The 18,181-nt window shown below is 40.1% G+C and overlaps 1 protein-coding gene across 2 annotated transcripts in view; it reads left to right on the top strand.

Annotated features, from left to right (window-relative positions):
• Positions 1-18,181, top strand: part of OTOA (otoancorin) — a 36,072-nt gene that overhangs the window by 12,819 nt on the left and 5,072 nt on the right. For both annotated transcript variants that reach the window (XM_052680498.1, XM_052680497.1), the window contains 15 exons: positions 709-832; positions 1,202-1,417; positions 1,931-2,098; positions 2,400-2,540; positions 3,154-3,209; positions 3,373-3,490; positions 3,950-4,023; positions 4,236-4,371; positions 6,248-6,438; positions 8,325-8,418; positions 9,464-9,593; positions 12,882-13,069; positions 16,132-16,287; positions 17,227-17,369; positions 17,846-17,982. In XM_052680498.1, the coding sequence (XP_052536458.1) occupies positions 709-832; positions 1,202-1,417; positions 1,931-2,098; positions 2,400-2,540; positions 3,154-3,209; positions 3,373-3,490; positions 3,950-4,023; positions 4,236-4,371; positions 6,248-6,438; positions 8,325-8,418; positions 9,464-9,593; positions 12,882-13,069; positions 16,132-16,287; positions 17,227-17,369; positions 17,846-17,982 (2,072 nt within the window). The remainder of the gene's footprint in view (positions 1-708; positions 833-1,201; positions 1,418-1,930; positions 2,099-2,399; positions 2,541-3,153; positions 3,210-3,372; positions 3,491-3,949; positions 4,024-4,235; positions 4,372-6,247; positions 6,439-8,324; positions 8,419-9,463; positions 9,594-12,881; positions 13,070-16,131; positions 16,288-17,226; positions 17,370-17,845; positions 17,983-18,181) is intronic.

Below are 18,181 nucleotides of genomic sequence, written 5' to 3'. Positions count from 1 at the left end.
TAAGCTGGTTGTTGCTGAGGGACTAAAGGAGCTAAAAGCAGAGGTTATGCACACAGCAGATTTTTACCATCTTTGTGATGGTGCTGCATGCCACACCTTTGCTGTGCTGGCACAACTGAGACAGTGAGCCACAGTACTGCTCTGAATTCAGCCAAGGCCCTGCTGTAGGGATAAAGAACTGTTTGATGGGAAATGCAGCAGGCTTTGTTTAAGCCTGAAACTACAGAGAGACTATAATGCAATGCTCTTGCTGCTGCTCCACCATATTAATGTTACAAGTGAAATCCAAGCAGGATTTGAAATGGAGAACAAAATGCTTGCTAAATCTGGATAAGAACTCAGGGAGCCGCTTGAAGACTTCCTAATAGGCCTCTATCCTTTTCCAGGCAGAGATAACTGCCAGTTCTGCCAAAGGCAGTGGAATCTGGTAGCTGGGAAAATCCAGGTGTGGTAAAACGGAACTGTGAAACTTACATTTTTTTACAGCACAATCAATCTGAGTGGAGTTCAGATGAATACAGAGAATATTGTATGTCCCTCATTTCCAAATTGAAGGCCATGTGGAGTTTTAGACTTGCTGCTTTAAAGCATTAATGACAAACAGATCACTCAAGTTTTGAGCACATGGGGTATACCATACTGTACTTCACTTTCTTGGGAGTGACAGCTGTTATCTCAGAAGCCAGCTAATGTATTTCTTCCATATAGGCTAGGTTTGTTGGTTTGCTTTTATGATGACATGGAACAGATGGATGCCGCTGTGGCCCGGGCTTTACTTCATCAGATGATTAAATGCAATCAATTAAAAGGTTTCCAGGCCAAGGTTCAGAAGGTGGGTACTGTGCTCATACTTCCTCTTACTATGTTGTCAGGATTGGGAAAGGACTTTCTTCTTGAATTCAGAAAGATAAGAGTGAAATATTACTTGGATCTAAGAAATAATGAAATAGTTCTTGAGTGTATAATGCAAAATATAAAAGCTTTTTTCTTTTCCTCACTGTTCTCATGCTTTTCTTGTTCTGTTTCTTCCATATTTCTTTGACATTGTTGTTCTACTTTGGGATTTTAATGAAGTGTGTGGTCACTAATTGCTTGCCAGTGTCTATTCCAAAAACTCCAGTTGAAGTTTTGGGTGGTAATTGGAAATTGGTTCTTGGCAGATTTGTTTCCCATATGTTTATTTTTTGCTTGTTTGCTTTAGCTTAAATCTCAGCTCCTGAATATTGCCATGCAGAACCAGACATTGAACGATACCCTTGGATCGCTGTCAGATGCTGTGGTTGGGCTGACTTCAGGCCAGCTGGAATCTTTGTCACCTGAAGCAGTGCATAATGCTATTGCAACACTAAACCAAGTCTCTGGGTGGGCAAGAAGTCAAGTTATGATTTTATCCAGTAAATACCTCTCTTACGGAAAGGTACCTCTGATACAGCCTTCTTCTGTTTTTGAAAGCAGAGTGGCTTTCTCCTCCCAGTAACTGTAAATTTTGAAAAGCTTAGGGCTGGTATGGCTAGAACTGTTAGTGGTCTGAAAAAATTGTTTAAATCAAAGAAAACCATTCCTGAAGTAATATAATACTCTGGTAATTGGGAGAATGCATATTTGCAATTGGCAATTGTATATGTTATTTTGTTTGTATCACTGCCCCACGCAGCAGAATTTGCATGATCCCAATCTTGATATTCTAACGTACTGTAATGAGTCAGGGTCCTCTCTGAGACTTCCAAAAAAAGGAACCTCAGGGAACAAATAGGACAGTTTCCTCAGAACTGTCTTGTCTGAATCGAAAGACGTCTGCAGCAAGTGCATCTCTAGGCAAGAAAAAGTATTAAGTACTCAAAAAAAATCGTTTTCCTTTAGTAATGTTTGATTTTAAATAAGTATTTTATGCACAATCCAGAAGACTTTGTTTGCTCTGTTATCTCTGCAGGTTTTATCATTTTATAATGTTAGCCAAATGGGTGCACTGGTGACTGGCATTAGCACTGAGTCATTCTACAGAATGAACCCGAAAGAGCTTTCTCAGGTCATTCGAGGCACAACATCCCAGTACTCATCAGACTTATCTCCTGCACAACAGCAGGGGATCCTCAGGAAGGTAATTACAAACTGCAGTGTGTACCAGATTGGTTCTGCACAAAAGCACAATAACCAGATATGTGGAGTGTGATTTAAAATGTTACTGAGACTTGGAATAAGCTCAATGGTCAATATTTCTAGTGTTTTGTTGGGGCTTTTTTTAGTACTGAGTGTGTTCTGAAGGCTCTGTCTAACTTACTTCCAAGGCTTTTTTAATCCTTTTCTTTTGTACTCTCTTATTACACAGAATAGAAAGACAAATCCTGTAAATCTAAGCATCGGTTCTGAAGTGTCATGTATTTGTCTCTCACACTTTTTAGATAGCTTCATCTACAGATTTTTCTTCGCTGGTCACAGATATACAAGGAGCTTTCTTTAGAGAAATATCTCTTTCTGATTTATGGAAGGAGAATGGATATAATTCTTCAATGATGAAAGAAAAAGAGCTAAGAAGCAGCCAGGTAAAAAGAAAGAAACAATAACAATGAATTTTCCATTCCATTGCAATTTAGTATGATGGGAGAACAGGAAAAGTGTTGTAGTACATATGTGTTGAAAGAGGCAGAAGAAAGGAACTGCCCCAAACATGTTTTCATGTAAGCAGCCAGCAGTCACTTAGAGCCAAGGCAGGTTTCTAAGACAATGTTGTGAAAAGGAAAGTGTTAATGTGCACAGTTTAGACATCTTCAAGATTCTGACTGGTGCATTAAGTTTCTTTCCAGTACTGTGTACCAGATGCCTGCATGCACAGCCAGTCCTTCGGCTCTGTCCAGATATGGAAGGTTAGACAGCGTGACCTCCAGAGCTCTCTTCAAACCTTCCTTATTCCACGGCCATGTGCCAGGAATGTGTTTAACATCATTCCACAGTGCAGGTCACTGATGTGAAGAGTAGGTTCACCTCTGGGTACCAAACCTTGTTGTTGACCATTCTGGACACTGCAAAGGTCTTTAGATAGCATTACCTGATAGCATTACCTGATAGCATTCACCATACAGAAACCTTGCAGTGGTGGTTGTATCTTTCGGCTGTGTTACTGAAGTTTTACTTTAAATGTGGTGGCTTTTATTTCAGGCCTTGTATCTGTATGAGTTACTGTCTAAGAAAAGTTCTTCTGTTGACCTCCTAAGGTATGGATAATAGTCTAGTTCTGTTTATTTATTTAAGTTTTGATAGCCTTTAGATTACAAGAAAAGAGAGGTAAGTCATAGAAACTAAACCTTTGGTTGTGGGGAGTAAGGACTACATTCTGCTAAAAATACTGAAAAGATTGAACTTTGCTTTCCCTATCAGTACAGGACAGCTTCTGAAAGGAGTGACTTGTCAGCTGATTGAAAGTATGGGCACAGACTTTTTTTTAAACCATTTTGAAGTCTTCGAAAATAATCTTCATCTGCTTTCCCCATATCAGGTAAAACCTGAAAAAGACTTTGTGTGCATAAGGGTACTCAATATCCAGACTGCAAGTAAACTGGAATTTGATCTTTTGTCAGATTTTTTTCCAAATCTTGTACATGTGAACTTGTCTGTTAACATATTTCATTTAAATCTTGTATGCATTAATTTGTTTGTTATCATACTTCATTTTGGCAATTTCATTTGGTACTTAAGAATTGCAAGAAGTTTTTACAGTCATTCCAACTTGCTAATCTGTAAGTGATCTTTTTGGACATACATAAATAGCTTTTGCAAAAATACTAGCACTCTCATCTGCCCAAACATAGAATGCTTCATCTCTGATTTCTGCAGAAAGTAAACTCGAAACGTCTGAAGAAAACACACACAGTTTTCTATATGCTAATACAAGCTGTATTTCCGTTTTTCCTCAAAAATAACAAATACTTAAGACCTTAATTTTTGTTGCTTTTAGGTTAATTGTTTGGCTTGGAAGTTTTGGAAAGTCTCCAACGCGTCTATTCCTCCCTTCTTCTTCTTGGTGCTTCCGTAAGTTGCACCTTACTGTATCTTAGGTTCCCCCATCTGTAGCAGTACGTTTTGAGTTGTTCTTCTGAGCACTTCTTTTATAAACTACAATTTATAATTTTTGAAGTTCAGACTCATCTCTGAGGTTTTCTGTCTCCACAGATGTTATGGGTGTGGATATTGGCATCTGATGGTCAGGTTTGCATTCTGAGACCATTCTAATTCTTTTGCAGGATTGAGTACCTGGAGTACATTTCAGGCCCTCTGTGTGTCCCATTCATTGAAAGCCTTGGGAAGACTGAGATGGATCTCTTGAGTCCAAGCTTTCACAAAAAAGAAGCTGTGCTGCAGAAAGTGCAGGAATGCTTGGTAGGCACAGTTATGTGAGTCAGTGGTGGAGGGGGAGCTGCACAGAACCTGCTGAAAATTCCAAACTCAGTGAGAGTGGCTGATTAGTTTTCTCTTTGTTTATTTCATACGGTGAATCACAAAGTCCTACTGCCTGCTTGTAGTCTCCAGGGTACACAGGGATGCTCATGGTGTCCTGTAGATAGACATCAGATGGAGACAGTGGCTCTCCTGCTCTGTATTGGTGCAGTGAAACTGTAGCTGATGGCCCTGGCAGGCCAATAGGCAGTAACATAGCATGGCAATTTCTTCACCATCACAAGCAGCAGCGATTGAAAACTGTAGCATCACTTAAAGAAACTCTGAAAATCTTCATGTTTCAACATAGATGCTTTTCTTGCTTAGGATGAACTGTGTTTACTTCTTTGTACAGGGTTCCAAATTAGGTTTGCTGCTTAGAAATACTGGAAAAAATGCACATTTAATTTTAATATTTTAAAGAACTATTTTAAAATAACTCACTGGAAATACCAGTAGAGCTGAATCCTAATACTCAGTTATTGTCTTTGTTTGAAGTACAGCAAACAATATGTGGTTTTCTGGATTGTACTTACCTATAGGCAGTGATATGCAGTTTTACCAAGCTCCTAATTTATTCCTAGCAGAAGCCTGGTGTCTGTAAGAGTTCAAAGATCCCTGTTATGCCAGAGCTATGTTGCATTTGAAACAGCTCTGCAGTGAGAGTTCATGTATTTTTCATGTAGATCAAAATAATGCCTCTGTCTGTAATTTGGTCTGGAGAAGAGAAGGCTCAGATGGGATCTTACCAATATAAGATTACAGGAGCACAAACTGAAATACAGGAAATCCCAAGTAAATATAAAGCAAAGGCTTTTGTTACTGTGAGGGTGTTTGATCACTGGGACAGGTTGCTCATGGGAGTCTCCATGCTTGGAGATGTGCAAAACCCAGTGAGGCCACAGGCAACTGGCTGTAGCTGGTCTGCACTGAGCTCAGGGTTTGGACCAGGCAATCTCTAGAGCTCATCCAGAATCAGCCATCCTGTGGTTCTGCTTGCACTTATTGCTGCACTGCATTTCATACAGAGATGTCAGTCACCGTTTACCTAAGTTTTTTGACTTTCCTGTTTGTATTCTTATATTTTCTTCATGCACTGTTTTGATTTTGTTGTTTTCTGCCTAAGGAAACATTTTTCTTTGCCTCTGTGCATTACAAAGTATTCTCAGGAAATGTCTTTGACCACAGTGAAGTGGATGGAACAGCCTGACCCTGCCAACCCATTTGTAGCTGCAATTATTCCCTCTTGCTCCAACAACTGCCACTCCTTCAGAGCTGCATGTGGCAGAGGCAGTTGTACCAGGAAGATTTTGTGATTTCTGCTCATTTTTTTTTAAGGAAAGCTACTTTTTGATGCAGCTTTGAGTATTCATGTCCTTGCACACATGAACCAGCCCTGTAATCCCTTGTCTTTTGGCTAGAGAAACTCTGTGGAGTGAAGTTTTGTGGTAACAAGAGCTTGTGGCCCCACAGGGCCATGGGAGGACTCTCCTGGCAGGCAGAACTGCACTGATTCTGCACTTGCTGAATGGTCACCTGGAGCCTGTGGCAGGCATTTTACATTATTTTTTATGTGTGATTCAATATGAAATAAAAAATGCACTAGAGCTTAACAAATGTGTACTAAATATCACCAGTTGTGGTAAGAGTAAGAAGTATAATATGGCTTCAACTGAAACTGTAGATTAAGTTGCTGATGCAGACTATAGAGTCTTTGTTCCTTAAAGGGTCACCAAGCTTAAATGTGTTGTGATGCAGCTGAGTGATACAGGACAAAAGCCAAGATTAGCTCAGTCAACAAAGTAAATTCTTGTTTCAGAATGGCTCCATTGCTGATGAATATGATGTTGACCTACTTGGAAATCTAATCTGCCACTTACCTCCAGCTTTCCTGCATGGCAGAATGTCCCTGAAGGCAATGGCAACAGCCCTTCATCAATTCAAACTCTGCCGACAGCTCAGCCACGAACAGAAAACTGAAATTAAATACAAGCTCCTCGAGTTATATGGGTAAGGTATTAGGTGGAGTACCTTGCTTCTGCTGACAGTTAAGGCAGTGCTCTCTGTTCACGAGAATGACATTTCTGTTTAAGTGTGTAATGTGATAACTGCAGAACGAACTACAGCCCAAGGGACATCCTGGATAAGTTAAATCCCGGAGGAAAAAAGAGAGAAAGCATAATGGTTGAGGAAAGGCAGGCAGTAAGAACCTCTGGTGTGGTAAGAGTTGGGGGTGACTGGTGAAGTATGGCACAGGGAGCTGAAGAATTCTCACACTTGTGCACTGGTTTGAGAAGAAAAAGATGATTGCAGGCACCTGTGGCAATTGAAGAGCGACAGAAGAAGAAGCTGGGGGATATATTGAGGCAACAGAGGAAAGAGTGTGTTAGACATTGTTAATGACTCAGATTAGGAGGCTGGTTTGAACTACAATGCTGTATCAGTCATGCAAAATGCAAAGCTGTTCTCTGGCAAGAATGTAAAGTTTCTCTTTTGCATGCTCTCTTAGAGATATCTTGCTTCTGAAGGCTAAGACTAACCACTTAGTTTCTAAGCATCCCTTTAGTCCCAAAGTCTGTCACTGGTGCTTCCAGTAATTTTAGTTGCTCATTCAGCTTCCTCCTAGTTGTCAGGATTTTTCTGGTGATGTTGTCGCTGTATTTTCCAACAGATGCTGTCCCTGCATCAATCTTGATACAGATTCATTTGAATGAATGGAGTATTTTTGAGCACAATGTATCATTATTCATTTCATTATTAAAATAATGAATGTCTAGTCAAATGTTCTGGTAGCAGGGCAATAAATGCAACAAAGTTTTCCAAGAGAACACAGACTTCTAGCAGGCTGGTTACACTACTGCCTTCTGCAGAATTTTCCATGCTGAAAATTATTTATCCAAGTGCTGTCTTAAGTTGACCCCCAAACAGGTTGGCTAACATTTGTGTCAAACAGCCCAAATAAGAACAGTGCTAAGCAACATATATTTTGAAACACCCTGCATCACTCAGAACTGAACTTCTTAGCTATTCCTCTGAATAATTTAGCATGTTATTTCAGGAGGCATAGTACCTATCATAGAAAGGATTTCTAATACAAAAATGGCTTAGATGTCATTAGACCTGGCTTTCCAAGGTGTTAGAGCCTCCTTCATCTGCTCTTGGATCTTACAGATGAAGGAGATAGCTTTGACAGCTGGACAGGGAGCTAATAAAGTACTTATTTAATTTTTCAGTGTCATCACCTGTTTCTTGTTTCCTGATTTGCTTAGTGAATTTGATCTCTATAGAATGACAGGGAAAGTGTCCACTTCTCCTAAGTGTTCATGAGCCTGTTTTTTGGAAATGTTGAACACCCCAGCTCCCATTTTCGACAGGGAAAGCTACAGTTGACCAGCAGCAGTGAAAAGAGTGCCTGTAAACGTGCAAATGGTTCAGTATTGCAATATATTTTTTGTTTGTTGTCTTGATTTGGTTTTGTTTTAACTTAGAGAAGCAAGTACTTGCAAGTGTTGCCTGCCTATTAGGCAAGGTGATCCTTAGGATAGGGTACTTGGAAAAAGGATGGTTTCAGTTTTGGTTATGATGGTTCTTATTGTATGTCCTGAGAATTCCACTAATGCTCCACATGTCTGAGAGAGATGAGAAAATGCAGTCTGATGTTACAGAATCATAGAATGGTTTAAGTTGGAAGGGACTTTTTTAAGATCATCCAGTTCCTGCTATAGGCAGGGATACCTCCCACTAGACCAGGTTGCTCAATATGCATGAATCATCACACTGGTGCAGGACCATCTGTCTTTGCTATATGATAAAGTGTAAGAAAAACTCTGAAGTTTCAGTGCAATTTTGATTGCAAGCATTCTTCATTAATAATATTTTCAAAAATATTTTTTCAGCTCTCCAAAGAACTGGACAGCTGAAACGACATTAGATGTTGGACCATTCATAGCCCAGTTGTCAAAAGGAGAACTAAATGTCCTTGCTGAAAAGGTATGTTCTTATTTTAACGTTTAAATGTATTAAACATTATGTTTGAATTTGGATTTATGAATGCAAGAACAGCCTAGATCATGTAACCTGAATGTTAAACTAGGTAAATAATTATTCTGGCAAGTAACCATGCTTTTATCCACTTCCTTGTTTTCTGACTTCATCAGAATTTCTGAGGTTTCTTCTCTATTGTAGGCAATTATTTGCACATATACACTGATAATTGCACATTGTCATGTAGAAAAAAACATGCTGTGTTTAAAATTATGCAGACACAAATATTTTTAGAACTGTATTCTGTGTAGCATTATTTCCCCCATTCCTCTGCCTTTCAACTAGAGAAGTTATGTTTCTTACCTGTTAATAATGGGCTCATGTTGATCAGATCAGCATTTACTCCTGCAGCCCTTTGCCCAAAGGCCAGTTTAGCACACATAACAACAACGAATAGCCTCAGCACTGTGTATTGTAGTTTCTTTGCCCTCCTTAGTTCATATAATCTTACAAGTTTTTATATATAAGGGTAAACTATACTGGGTGAGGAATTCATTATTCTGCAGAAATATGTGAGCACAGTCATCAACTTTTTCTCAGGAATTAATGCTTATAATTGACAAATAGAATAGGACTCATAACTGAAAGGGAAGTGTCCAGCAGGGCAGAGAAGAGATACCAAAGCATCACAAAACCCTAAAGAAGATGCTCGATTTTTATATTTATTTGACAAACTTGAAACAAAGAAAATAAAGTGTTTTCCATGTAGCACATTACAGACAGAGGAGTTTGTTGCTAGTCAGTCAGCAGTCAGGCTGCACAGATGTCACCAGAATCAGAGGGCATGGTAGAGGGGGAATCTCTCAGAATTTACTTTGGTTTTAAACACCTGCTGTTGACCTTTCAGTTAACCTTGCTAAACGTCTGCATAAAGAGGAAGGAGGCTGAGCTGTTGCTAACCTCCATTTTGCTGAGGTCTGCACAAATCTCTCTCCAGAATTATTTCTTTTAAAAAAGGGAAAGATATCTTTTTCTTTTTTTCCTTTTGAAGTTTCCAGATATCGTTTTGCGAATAGCAAAGACGGTTGGGCCACTTTCTTCAGCTGAAGAGCTTCTATCAACTGTATTTGAATCTGTCTTCAATGCCACTGCCAACATGGAACCACATCTCAGCTCACCAGGTGGGTTTTACCTGATGTCTGTGCAGAGTCAAAGTGCCAGGTTTGCAGTTCAAACTGACTTTTTGTTTTGCCTTGATCATCTTATGCATTCCAAGGACAATGAAAATGAAAGCACTCAGTAATTTAGCAGTCTGCTTGCATAAACGGTGAGTCTTTGCTCTGTTGCCCACAGTCATTTGATGCACTGACCAATTGCTGAAACACTTGATTTCAGTACTGCGTTGCAAGGTTCAGTATCTCTTGGAATGTCTGTACTTACACTGAAGAAAAGATTATTTGAATTGATTGTTTTTGTTGATTTTTACCTTTTTTTTTTGGCTTCTTTGTAATCTAAATGAAGCTCTTCGAATTGGAAAGCTGTGGAGGTGACAAGTTACTGTTGTGCCAAAAGATTACACGCAGTTAATCCTTTGCCAGACATAAGCATATGTTGACTCAGCCGTTCTGAAATCTAACGGTGATTGTAGCACTCTGTTTTGGTATGATCTAAAATTTATTAACAATCAATCTACTAGAATCTCTGGTGATAAATGGATCATTTTCTTTGTAGAAGGTTCATACTTTGACTATATTCTGTTACAATAATTCCTTCCCATATCTTAAATTCACGCAGGCAGAATTTTTAGGCCGTGTCATCTTGTGCTGTGGAGAATGACCTTGCTGTTGGGGAAGCTTCTGCAAGCGCTGATCAGCACTCAGCATCCAGCAGTTTCAGGGAGGCTGGTACTGACTGCCTTTGAAAACCTACCCATCAGTTCTGCCTAATGGTGCAAGTCCAAGCTCTCACCAGGCCCCTGTGCCTCCATGGAAATCCTCCCAGTTATATAGCAGCAACTCTGGATGATGGCTGTGACATCCCTTACAATTCTGTATTCATATACAGGAGATAGTGTTCTACAGAGCTGTATTTTTACATGGGCTGGCAAAACCATGACCTCTGTTGAGCAGAGGAATCATTACAAATTATCATGCTCTAAAAAAGCAGGATCAAGCTGACAGAGTATCAGAGCCCAGCTATATGGATCAAATTCACTCTACTCTGAAGAAGTAAATTATCAAATCATTAATTATTAAGACAGTTTTGTCCTTACAGATGTTTCTCTAGGACTTGGTCACAACACCACCAATCCCAAATACTCTAATCAAGCTCATGTCCAGTACAATTGCAGAGCTGCCTCATCTGCACTGTAAGGCCAATATAAACCTGCCAGTGAAGCTTATGGCCTTTGTCAAAGGATGACAGGGTTCCAAGGCTGCTCACTCTGCGCTCAGTGTGCTGGTGCAGCTGGGAATGGGCCTGGAATATGGAAAATGAGGGAATTGTTTGTGCTGGTCCAACAAGAAATATTTCTGCTCTTCAGGAATGGTGTTGAAGTTCTGTTACCAAGCATAATCTCCACACAGCTCACATTATAGTTTCAGTAAGGAATGAAGTTTTATGGCTGGTTTCTAAATTACTAAAAAATGCAGTATTAGGAGAATGGCTCGAGGATAACATGGATGCTCTGCGTGATGCCAGCCTGCTATTTAACATCTCCTCCTGGTTGTGAGCAAATAATAATAACAGTAAAGTTAGTGACAGTTCATACATCTGTGCCTACACCAAGGGAAAAACAGAAGTGATGTTTAAGGCAAATTGGAGGATATGAGGCAAAATTCAGGAATTGTATGTCTGAGATGCTACCAGAAAGCAGCAGCAGTAGTGGAAAAAGAATTCAGGTTGCTTAACTCACAGCACTGAGATATTATAATGTTATCTATGTAATATGTTCTTCATCAAACTAAATATAATTATGTAGAGCAGAAGAAAGAATGAAGAAGCATCAGAAACAGGAAGCAAAGCCAGGACTCTAATTAGTATTTCCCTCTGTAACTGTGCCAATATAACTGGTGCACTGCAAATAATAAAATCAATGTTTTGTTTTTCCAAAAACAAAAAATCATCAACAAAAGTTTTCATAACTTGGGGAAAGGAATTGTAGTGGACAGTATTTACATGAGAAAAGCTGACCTTTTGCAGAAGGAGAAAGTGAAACAATGCAGCTTCACATTGAAGGGCACATACAGAGAGAGCAGAATGTCAGCTGGTACAGTGCATACTGAACAACGTTTTCGTTTGCTCAACAGATTCAGTCTTTTCAGTGTTCTACCCACTACTGCAGCTTCCTTTGATGCAAATAAATCCCTCCTCCGCCTGCTTTCATAGTACAAATCTACTCTATGCATCCTCACTTCAATTTATTTATCTGGGGGAGCTTAGCTCTGACGCAGCATCTGTGGAATTCTTGCATTTCACTGGTAATGGCCATATAATCTCTACATATCTTCAGGTTTGGTTTAAATAATCGTTTAATAAGGTTTTCCTAAATTAGTGCCAGGAGAGCGAGAGCAGTAAGCAAGCACTTAGGACTCTAATTTCTATTTTCCATCAAAAGGAGAGGTAGATTACACTAAGAAGGACCAGGATTTGTTAAAACACACTGTGGAAAATCTCTCATTTGATCATGCATGGGCCGGAAGTTGCCCATAAATCACATCTTTAAATGCAGGTCATCTGTCCAAACCGTTCCGCTGTAAGCGAGGCACCCTCTCTCGTTCCTGACATTTTAACAACTCGCTTGACATGGAGAGCAAGCACCGTGCTTCTCTGACACATCCAGTTGCTGTCTCCACTTGTTTAAATGTCAGGCAAGTTTTACAAGCTGTATATCTATCTCTGTCAGGGTACTTCAGCATGAAGGGATCTCTTGTGTCCGACAGTTTCCTGCTGAACTGGATTCAGAAACAACCTGGTTGAATGCAGAGGAGTTCGTTCAGCTGCGATCTATAACTATATTTTAATTTTTCTGAGCAGCATTGGAGCTGGATGGAGACTGAGGCCATCTCAGTGATCTGAGTTTGATTCCTTTAGGCAACTGGTCTTGAAAAAACTTGGAAGACCTCGTCTGCTCTCAGCATTGTATGCCTTCAGATTTTGGTTTTATTGTAGCATCCTGTATTGTAACAGTTCTGAAATACACACTACTTTTCTTTTTCAGCCTGCACTGCCTTTGAAGGACAAAGAATGTAGTTGAATCTCACAAACTTGGCAAATTATAGTTTTATGTCCAAGATATCAAGGATGCAAATATTTAAGGAAATTATTTCATTGTGAGATAATTAACATTACATTGGTTGCAGTTAATTAGTAGTCCATAAGCCTCTTAACTCTTGAATCTTCCTATTCAATTTCTTTATTTTGGTCTCTTTGAAAAATACTCCTACTATTTGACTTTATTTTTTCCTCAGATTGCCTGGGAACCAGAGCCCCTTCTTCAGATGAAATTATTAAGTTAGCAGAAGCAAATGTCTATTGGTCAGCTCAGGAGCTGAAATGCATGGATGCAGGGACTTTTGACAAAAATGTGGAACTTCTTGGGACCGTCTCTGGTTTTAACAACTCCCAACTTATGGCCTTGAAGGAAAAAGCCAAGCAGGTAACTATTTTGCATGTAAAAGAAAATTTAATCCATAATTTATCTTTCTGCTATTGAACTACACAGTTGTAAAGTAACTGTGCTATGGTGATGTCCCTACCTCAGGAATATCTGTTGCTCATTAGAAAAATAACATGAGAAGATTATTGCTTTGTTTTAGAGTCAAGAGGCAAGTTGTTTTGAGCTACTGGCTGCAGTTTTACTTTTCAGTATCTTTTCAGTTGCTTGCTTCTCACTTTTCTTTTATAAATGAAAAAAACCTGCAATCTGTGCTGTAGGTTGTTGGTTGGCCCTGCTGAGAATTCAGCTGAGAACGTCCAAGCATCTACATCCATGTTAAATACAGTTTACAGTGTAATAAAACCAAACTGACTGAAAGAGAGGATACTTTGGTGGGTAAGCAACAGGTCTCTGCCCTGGGCCTTTGGCATGTGTGGTGCCAGCGGAGCGTGCCAGAGCACAGGACAGGATTGGGTGCTGTCACCACTGTACCTTGTGTCAGGGGCAAAGCACCAGCAGTGTGTGGGCTCTGTGCAGTGCTGACTTGGGCTCCGAGAAGCCAGACCTCACCCACCGCTGAGACTGGTGATGCATTCCTCCTGGAGGTCAAGCTTTTTCTGCTTGCTTGTATTGTTCCAAAATAGACTTACGTTTCAGCCAGGAAAAGCCTTAGGATGCAGTCGTACCTATTGTGTTGGCTTCAGAAGAATGAGAGATGAAGAGGTTAGCATGCCCAGGCTGTCTTCAGCTTCATATCACCAGTATCTGATGGAAGTTGTCTCCTCTCTGCCTCCATCTCTCCCTGGCTAGCTTTTCCTGAATCCCATTCTGTCACAATGATACAATGTTTTAGAAGTCATTTTTAGGTTCCGCTGGATTGTTATGACAGAACAAGGTTAGGAAGTGTCTACAAGTGCAGTTAGCTGCAAGTAGGACAAGTGCAGATGCTTGGAGGTCTGAAGACTGTGCCAAAGTCAGCCTGGGCGGCATCTTTGTGCAGTGGCAGTTGCAGCCAAAGTAGATAATCCAAAAGTGCAGTTTCTAGCAGGGCAGCACATCTTTAAAACTCCCAAATTACAGGTGTGTGAAGAAAAGGGGCACTGGCCAGGTGTCTGACTAACTCTGCAGCTGTGTCTCTGCTGTGACAGGACAGCAGCTCAATGCATCAAATACATTTGTCTGTCTGCCTCCCTTTGTCAACACAGAGGCATGTGGGTGGGAAAAGGAAAAATAAAAATAATTCTAGAGGATAATAAAACTAATCTGAGATGGTAGAAACTGAACTATTTTACAGAGTACAGCATAATAGTGTGATTACAGAGTGTTATCTGCTCTAGAGAAATTTTCAACAAGGTTGATATGTTCCTATACTCAACTCAAAGATCCACAGATCTCTGGTGCTCTGAATTTTGTATATTTGGTCTTTGTGAGTGCTGGCGAGACAGAATGCTGCTAGACAAGGACAGACTCTGTATTAATCTGTCAGATGCAACACGCTATTACAGTCAACACCAAGCATGAGAAATCAGTACAGGCAAAGAAGCTACAGCTCTTTGAAATTATTTGCAGAAGATGCTGTTATATTATTAACTAGTTTCTATGATTAAAGGTTTGATTAAGCCAGATTTAACTTCTTCTAAATTGATTTATTTCTCCTAAATTGATATATTTCCTCTAAAATAAACTGCGTTCTATTCATGGCCACAAACTAATTCAAAAATTCTAGTTATCAGATTGGGTCTTAATGGAAGTAAGCAGCTTAACTCACTTGGAAGTGGAAGGTCTCCAGGCTCCGTGATAGTAACAGATGTATGGTTTTGTAGTCTCTAGGTGAATGAGGACAAAGGGGAGGTTCAGTTTTCATACACTGTGTTATTTATACCTTTATGTCTGAGATTGCTTCAGCAATGCTATAATAGCAATGCAGATAATGCTATTTATGAAACTGCTCAGATTCTGTATTTTATGACCTATATCAGGAAACAGGCACACAACGTTTTTAACTGTATGTGTTTTGTGTATCTTCTAAGCTAGACAATTAGTAGCATTAAAACGGAGGTAATGCTTTTAGCTGTGTCTTTTCTTTGGAGAAGACTGAAATTTCCCAGACTTGGGCTATTTGCTGTTTCTTTATGACTCTATAAAACTGACAAAAAAGATCTAGTGGATACTCAGTCAGAAGGTGAGGGTCTGGCAAAGACTGTCTTAAACAAATCCTTACCCTGGGAGTCATAGTTGAGACAGAACCTCGACAGTCCTGGGGCATCTCCAGGGTGTGTGGTGGCACAATGAGCACACAGCCCCCAGCTCTGGGGGAGACCATCTTATTCCAGAGATCTGGCCCTTTGTGTTCTGTGAGATGTAAAGCAAACACCAGTCCTCTGAAAATGGAAAAAATATTCGCATGGAGTGGTCAGCTCAGCCCAGGACTGTGCTTTTACATTCATTTCTCTATCTGGAGTTATTTGCACAATCTCATATGAGAAAACTCTCCTGTGCTGACTGACATCATGCAAAGATGCTCAGGTATCTGATACCTTTTTTTTTTTTTCCCCAACATATAGCTGTCTTGTTCAAATTACTTCCATCAGCCAAAAGCCACTGTCTTTTCTCCACAAAGGCAATTGGCCACATCCTAGGAGATACTGACCACTGACTCCCATCTTTTGTAATTCCCAGCTAAATGCAGTCAATCGTTCTGAGCTCTGCAAGTTTAGCTCTTGATGGCCATTCATTATTCCTTATTCAGGCAGATCTCCTGAAATTACAACTTTCTTGGGGCTGGTCTGTGATAGCTTTTGAATCTGTACTGAAACTCTGCAACAAATAAAGCTAGAAGAGGAACTCATCAATATAAGTACATTGATTTTGATATTTTAGATAAACTAACCATTATTACTTCAGTACCCACCTTCACAATATCCAATCTCTGCCTTTTGTGTGTGAAGAAACACATATCAGGTATTGGGACTTTTAAAAAGGAGTGTTTGAGGAATGGTGTACCTAGAGAAAGAGTCACAATGATCTAACAGATGTTTTAAATCAATGAATCTGTTCTAAAGGTTTGGGGGTCGCTGCTAGGCTGGAAGAGCTACCATATTGTTTCTCTGGGGCGTATAGCACTGGCACTCACTGAAAATGAAATTGAAGAGCTAGATTTACATTCAATTGACACCATTTCTGTCCTCAGTCAACAAGCAGAATGGACTCTTGCCCAGGTAAGCGTGTTACTGCATTTACCACTGAATATATCCTTTGGGATTGAAGGCCTGGGATTGCCTAGGAAACCAATACAGCAACCCCTACCACTGCCTGCTGGTTGCCTTCAGCTGAGGCCACCACAAGTAAGAGCTGGTAGGTCAGCACTGACATCTGCCTGGCCATTGAAATGTCCAAGAGGATGTAAATCGCTATTAATTGCAATAATTGTGGTCAAACAGTATTAATTCTGGTGATGACCAGTATTCCTTAGTTCTTGCTCAGCAAGTAATAAAAGAGGTCAGCAGCTCCTCTCACACTGGTCCCTGAAGAGATGCTGCTGGTGGAAGATGCAGGCCTTTCCTCACTGAGAGTAATCACTGAAGAGGTAGTGTACAGCCCAGCCCTAGCATTCACTGAAACCTAGGTTGATAGCAAGTATGCCACTTGGATGCTATGTTCCTTTCATCTTCCTTTCTTTGAATAACTTCTGATTACATCAGGAGATTTTCATATTAAATTGAAAGAAAGTGACAGTTAAATAAGGCAAGACAACCTGATATTAGAAAGCCTAAATAATTCATATTAATCCCATTAATTAATTTGCATTTCTTTCCAGGAATTTAACTGAATTTGGCAGCTCTGTCAGGCACTTCAGTGCCCGCTGCTTATAGGGAGATAGTCACTTGTGACCAAGAGAAGACATACTGAATTCTTTTAACTTGCTTGCATTTGGGAAATGGCCATATAAACGCTCTGCTTAAGTGCCTCAAATAGGTGTTGCCAGTGCTCCTTCTGAAGGCCATGACAGAGCTCTTATTAATTACATTGGAAGGCTCGGGATTATATATAGGCCCTTTGTAACACTCCGTAGCTTCCAGTTAGAATTTGGGCTGCTGGCAACAAAATCTTCAATTATATTTACTCCATTCACACCTTTTATCTTCATATTTCTGCAGGCAAGATCTATTTTGCAAAGTTTTCTAGAAGATTCTGGGCAAACAATGAGTACACTAAAAAGCTTTGATTTAGTTGGATTGGGAGCTATTCTCTGTGCTCTGAACTCCACCGAAATCATGTCCATAAGGACTGCTGAATTCAGGTACAGCCTTTGAAACATAACAGAATTGTTAGTATCTCTATTGATAAAATGCAAACTTGTTTTCCTTGAAGATTCATAGAGCCTAAAGGGCTCTTTTTGTTTGCATTCTAAATGCTTTAAGGAAGGCAGTAGCTGTTACAGAAAGCATACAGTGGCTGTTTAAAACACAGTCATTTTAAATTTCCTCTGCCATTTGTATCCCACCACTCAAGTAATGCACTCAGAGATCTTGCAACCTACTGTAGGGAACCTGCTTTAGCAGGGGGTTGGGCTAGATGATCTCCAGAGGTCCCTTCCAAACTATGATTTTGTGAAACCTGGGTTTTTGCTCCAGGCGTTCAACATTTGCTTGCAATGTTTGTACATATATTTTAACTCAGGAATGGGTTTACATTCTTGCTACTGCAGACTATATTCCAGGCACTTTTAGTACTGCATGCAATTGCAGCATTTCATGTTAACCTTGTCTTTTGCAGTGCTGCTGTTGCAAGAATTGGCCTCTTGCTGTGTAGCACCCCTGTTCTGAGGCAGTTCAAGAAGATAACAGAGTCTGTGTTTGGAACTGCGACCAGCTGGAATGGCTCTGTGTTACAGGAAATTGGTACTATAGCAGGTAACAAATTTCAGACTGCAGATGGTGATAGTTGTGAGGCAGTGTTATTAAGTGTTGAGTGAAAGGTTCGTGTAGCAGTGTGTTTTTCAAGACTGGCAAAAGGAATTTTTTTCCAGAGAGGAGTCAGCTGCTGGGATGGGCATTCAGCAATTAGCACTAAGGAAAAGTTTGTGGTAGTCTCCATAAGGTGCCTCCTGCT

This window comes from Tympanuchus pallidicinctus, unplaced genomic scaffold (assembly GCF_026119805.1).
Source record: "Tympanuchus pallidicinctus isolate F22 unplaced genomic scaffold, pur_lepc_1.0 scaffold18, whole genome shotgun sequence".
Taxonomy (NCBI): Eukaryota; Metazoa; Chordata; class Aves; order Galliformes; family Phasianidae; genus Tympanuchus; species Tympanuchus pallidicinctus.
This window is presented reverse-complemented; position numbering and strand designations above follow the sequence as displayed.